Source organism: Rhea americana, unplaced genomic scaffold, assembly GCF_003343005.1.
Source record: "Rhea americana isolate MKP2758 unplaced genomic scaffold, rheAme1 scaffold_538, whole genome shotgun sequence".
NCBI lineage: Eukaryota > Metazoa > Chordata > Aves > Rheiformes > Rheidae > Rhea > Rhea americana.
This window is the reverse complement of record NW_028186688.1, coordinates 122,799-127,634: the sequence shown is the minus strand read 5'-3', so window position 1 is coordinate 127,634 and position 4,836 is coordinate 122,799. Positions and strand designations below refer to the sequence as shown.

Genomic DNA, 4,836 nt, shown 5'->3' with positions numbered 1-4,836 from the left:
GGGGCCGGGGCGGGGGGGGCGGCGGCGGCACGGCCAGCTCGCGGCGGGGCAGAGCCGGCGCGCGGCGAGCTCTGCAGGCGCGGGGAGCCGGCCAGCGCGGGGATTTGAGGTCACATTCCTCCGAGGGAGGCCAAGGTTTCCAACAACAACAGAGCCGGTGGCGGGGGCTCGGGGAGGCCGGGCCGGGCGAGCGCCGCCGCCGCCGCCGGCAGCAGCGTTTCGTGGCATCCCCGGGCTCCCAGCAGAGCCTGGAGAAACGCCAACGCGGCCCGGCGCCGGCACCGGCGCGGGGAGGAGGGGGCGTCCCGGCGCTGCGGGGCGACGTCCCGGCGCGGGCGCTCGGCCGGGCTCCTCGCTTCGCCCGCCGGCGGGTCCCTTCCCTGCCCCGGGAGCCCGGCTCCGTCCGAGCACCACGAGACCCGAGCGGCGCCAGCCGTGCACCGCCTCCGGCACGCGCGGGACAAAACCTCCTTGCAGCTCCCGGGAATGCCGCAGGCAGGGACGGGGGAGCCCGGGGAAGGGGGATGCCGGGAGACCCCGCCCGACGCCCGAGCCGGGGCACGCGGACGCTCTCCCTGCGCAGCGCCCGGGGCGCCCACGGGCTCGGCCCCGACGGAGGCAGATGCTCCGGAGGAGGATGCTCGGCCCCGAGGGAGGCGGCCGCTCGCTCTGCTCCCCTGGCCGGGGCTTCCCGGAGGGCTGGGGCATCCGGGTGCCCCGAGGAGCCTGGAGGGGAGAGGCTGGCGGCTGCAGGATCCGCAGAGGCTCCAACACCCAAATATTTCTCCGCCTCGGGTGAACCCAGGGAGGGCAGAAAGCGGCCCAGACAGCTGGAATGGAAAAGCTGAGCCAGGCCGGAGCGGAGCGGCGCTCGCCGGTGTCCTGGAGCACAAAGCTGCCCTTGATGCCTGCACACGTCTCTGCTCACTGCCCTGCTTCCTCCTCCTCCTCCTCCTCCTCGCGGCTGGGAGCCCCACGGCCACCCCCAGGGACCCTCCTGCCGGCACGGACACCACCCCGGGGACACCGTCAGCAGCTCCCCTCCGGGCAGGGCCTCGGACCCCGATTCCACCCTGGGAAAGAACTGAAGGTGCCCGAGGAATGCAAAAACCAATGAGCAGAGGGACGGCCCCGGGAAAGGCTGGCGCGACCCCGGCATCGCCGCGCCGGCGCCTGGCCCGAAGGGCTCGGGGCCCCGGGCAGCTCCCGGCCCTGCACGGTGCTGCGTGCTCGCCCCGGGCCAGGCGAGGGGCGAGAGGAGGGTCCCCGTCCCCGTCCCCATTCCCGGGGCTGCCCTCACCCTGGCGGTGGCCACGGCCCGGCGGCACCCGCAGAGCTCRACCGGCCGCTGCCGCCCGATCTGCTAATCCTCCAGCGGCTCCTTCTCGACGGCCTCTGCTTTGCTGCCAGCGAGGAGCCGGGAGGACAGGGCGCCCTGGCCRCGATGCCTGCACCCGCAGTCACCCACCCCGGGTGCAGGACTGGCACCCCGCAGCACCCCGGGCTGCCGGGCTCGGGGCTGGGCAAGCACACGGCTAGCAGGCTCAGGGCTCGCCGTCCCCGTGGCTAGCGGGTTCAGGACACGCGTGGCCGGCAGCGGCGTGGCCGTGGCCACGCTTCGTGGGAGGCAGGGCGCCGGCAGCCCGGCGAGCCCGAGGCCTCGGGCGTCACGGAAAGCGGAACAACGCTGCGGTCGTGTGTGTGTGGGGGGGGGGGGCTGCCCCTTGGCCCCCCCGGTCTGGGACTCCCCATGCCCAGGCCGTCCCGCCAGACCCTGGGCCCCCCCCCCCGCTCCCTAGCCAGCCTGGCAGACCCCACAGACCCCCTCCCCGGGAGACCCTCCAGACCAGCCCTGTCCCCTCCCCTCCCCGTTCCCAATCCTTTGGTGCCCTCTAGCGAGCCCCGGCCCCACGGGGAGGCCCCGGAGCCCGGGATTTTCCCTCCTGCCCCTCKGCTGCGCCTGGCCCCGTCCCTCACCGCACCAGAGGCACCTTCCAGCTCGCCCAGCGCTACCCGCTCCCGGCCCAGGGGAGAACAGGGCCGACCGCGGCCGCCCACGAGCGCCCACGCAGGGAGGTCCCCGGCCGGGCCCCGCTGCGCCCGCATCACCCTGAGCCGGACACCACGGGACCCCCCCAGGGAAGAGCATCCCCACAACGCTCGGGCTTGGGGTTTGCTACCTCAGAGCTCGCTCCAGGGCCCAAGGGGGGGCAGCAGGACTGCACGGCTGCTTCCCCCCCCCAGGACCAGCCCTCCCTGCTGCAGGCCCAGGGGTGGGGGGGGGGACACTTGCTGAGGGGGGGTCAAAACTGCCCCAGCAGCCTGGGGAGCTGCTGCCTGCACTGACCCTTCCCTGCTGGGGAGGGGGCTCAGCACCACCGGCGCACGCTCAGCAACGGCCTCGGCTCCCCGGGGAGCCCCAGTGCAGGCGCAGGGCGACACGCGCGGGGCTGCAGCACCCCAACGCCGCTCCCCAGGGGGCTGGACGCCGGCCGAGGGGGCTGCAGGCGCCGGGCAGCCGCAGCGAGCGGGCCCAGGGGTTTGCGAAGCGCCTTCCCTCCTCCCTGCGCCAAGCGCCGGGGACAAGGAGCTCACTRCTTGAAATCCCCCGTTTTTAACTCCGCTCTCCCTTTTGAGGCTGCTCCCGCAGCAGCGGTGACCAYGGCAGAGCCGGGAGGCTCGGCAGAGTCCTCGGCTTTCCCTGACCACCGGGCCACCCCCGGACCAGGCCCTGCGTGCGGCTGCAGCGGCAGAGCTGCGAGCAGCACCCCAGGCAGGGCGGGGAGCGCTGAGCTCCTGTGCAGCCACCCAAAGGCACTCRGGCGCTTTGAGCAGGTGGAACTTGGCCCAGCTCAGCCCCGAGCCAGCTGCCAGCAGCGAGGGCCACAGCAAAGCAATCCACAGAGCCCTGAGAAACGAAGGGCCGGGCACCACGCAGAGCACTTAGTCCCGCTCCGTCCAGGGACCGCTCCCTGTGCCAGCCRTGCRCGTGGGACSGCGCAAAYGGGGACAAAAGCGGYGAAGCGTCTCCAAGGAGGATACAGRAAGAGCTGTTCAGGAACACACAAGACACCTCACATCCGTGCGGTTGTAATAGCAGATGCTCAAACACGTGGTCAACAAGGAGCRCRTCTGACAGACGACACCCCCACAGCRCCTGGGGGGACCRAAACCCGGGGAGGGCTCGGGCTCTGCCGGGCTTCAGACGTAATACTGCAGGCCGAACTTCTCGTTGTCCAGCTCGCTGGCYGGCCGCAGGTAGTAGAGCTCGTCTAACGTCGGGGGCACCCAGCGGTCGGTGTGGAACAGGGACTCCCCGACCTGGAGAGCGAGAGCCGGCGAAGAAGCCGCGCCGAAGCGGGCGCTCGGCCCTCGCTGGGCAGGGCCCGCGCGCGGTCGTGGCAGTCCGCGAGCCCCCGCAGCGGCCACCGCCGCGCGAGCGARCTTTCCCGTCAGGTCTAGGCTGATGCTGCCAAACACGAGACTGCCCCAGCTCCCAAGGGAGCCCCACAGGCGCCCAAAGGACCCATATCAGGGCCCAGGGCCGTGCCAGGAGCCCCAGCACCCCCGTGCTGCACCGCGGAAGCCTCGGCTTCCTCTGCAGGCCGCTGACRCCCACAGCCCCCACTACGAGCGGCGGCACCGCTCAGCCTGGTCTTCCTTCCTCCTGTCACCGCCTGATAAACCCRGCGGGGTACCCAGGTCCCGGGAGACTCCTCCAAACCCAGATAATCCGAGCTCACAGAGGAAACAGGACACAGACCAAAACCCACGCGAGCGGCCAGCCCCCCGGTAAGCAGCGCTGCTCTGGGGAGCGCCACGGAGCGGGCCCCAGCACTCCCACTCACTGCCTGCTCCTGCCCCTTCCCTGTGGTGCCTGCGAGTTACAAACCTGCCACCCAGGAACATCCTTCATGATTTTAGCTTCCTCGTCCAGGTTCTGTCGTAGCAGGCGCAGGGTCCTGTAACAGAGGGAAAGGTTGTCCCCCGATCGCGAGGCCACAAGCGRGGCCGCAGCATGCCGTGCAGGGAGTTAAACCTCAGCCACGCCTCAGCCTCAAGATCTGTTTCCCAGAGCACAGTCCCRGGCTGAGTAAGAAGCCTCTGCTGCTCTTTCCCTGTCACACACAGCAGGACCCGCACTGGGAGCCCTCAGCAAACCCAGTTTGCGCTCTGGGGGAAACAATCTGATGGTGAACGCAGCCCCACGGGGGGCAAACAACCCACCAGGGCACGCAGAGCCGAGGGAAAGCGCTCAGGACTTCCTACGCTCTCCTCGTCCACTCCGGCAGGGCACAGCAAGGCCCTCCAGGCCGGGACCAGCCCGCTAAGAGAGCCCCGGCCCAGCTCGTRCTCTGAGCGCGGCGAGACCCAGCAGCCCCCGCGGCCATCGCCCCCCTCCAGCACCTGCGGTCCGACTCAGCCTGCAGCAGCGGCATGAGGGCGATCCGCGCCTCCAGGTCCTCGATGAGCAGCCGCCTGCGGAGGGACGGTGCAGGGTCAGAGCCGCCCCCAACTCTCGGTGCCGCGGGGTGGGCTGAGGGACCCGGAGCCCCCCGGGGAGGACCGAGGGCTCCCAGGGAGGGGGCAGAAGGGGGGAACCGGGGCAGGAGGCGGAGGGGGGCGGGCAGGGACCGGGCCGGGGGGTGCGGGAGGCGCGGGGCCGCGGAGGGTCCCGGGGGCCCGGAGTCACCTGCGCTCGCGGTTCCACTTGACGATGGTGTAGTAGCCCAGCAGGAGGCTGCCGATGCCCAGCGCGAAGAGGCTGTAACCTGCGGGGAGCGGCGGCTGCGGCGGGGGGCGGCGGGCCCGGCGCCCGGGCCCCCTCCCGCCCCC

The 4,836-nt window shown here is 72.1% G+C and overlaps 1 protein-coding gene across 1 annotated transcript; it reads right to left on the bottom strand.

Moving 5' to 3' along the window:
• Nucleotides 1–3,074: 3,074 nt before the first annotated feature.
• Nucleotides 3,075–4,827, bottom strand: NDUFA13 (NADH:ubiquinone oxidoreductase subunit A13; the record flags this gene model as incomplete). Its single annotated transcript, XM_085318476.1, has 4 exons — nt 3,075–3,321; nt 3,893–3,962; nt 4,408–4,479; nt 4,694–4,827. Coding segments are annotated over 4 exons (396 nt in total), but the record flags the coding sequence as incomplete, so codon positions are not given.
• Between the last annotated feature and the right edge of the window lie 9 nt (nt 4,828–4,836).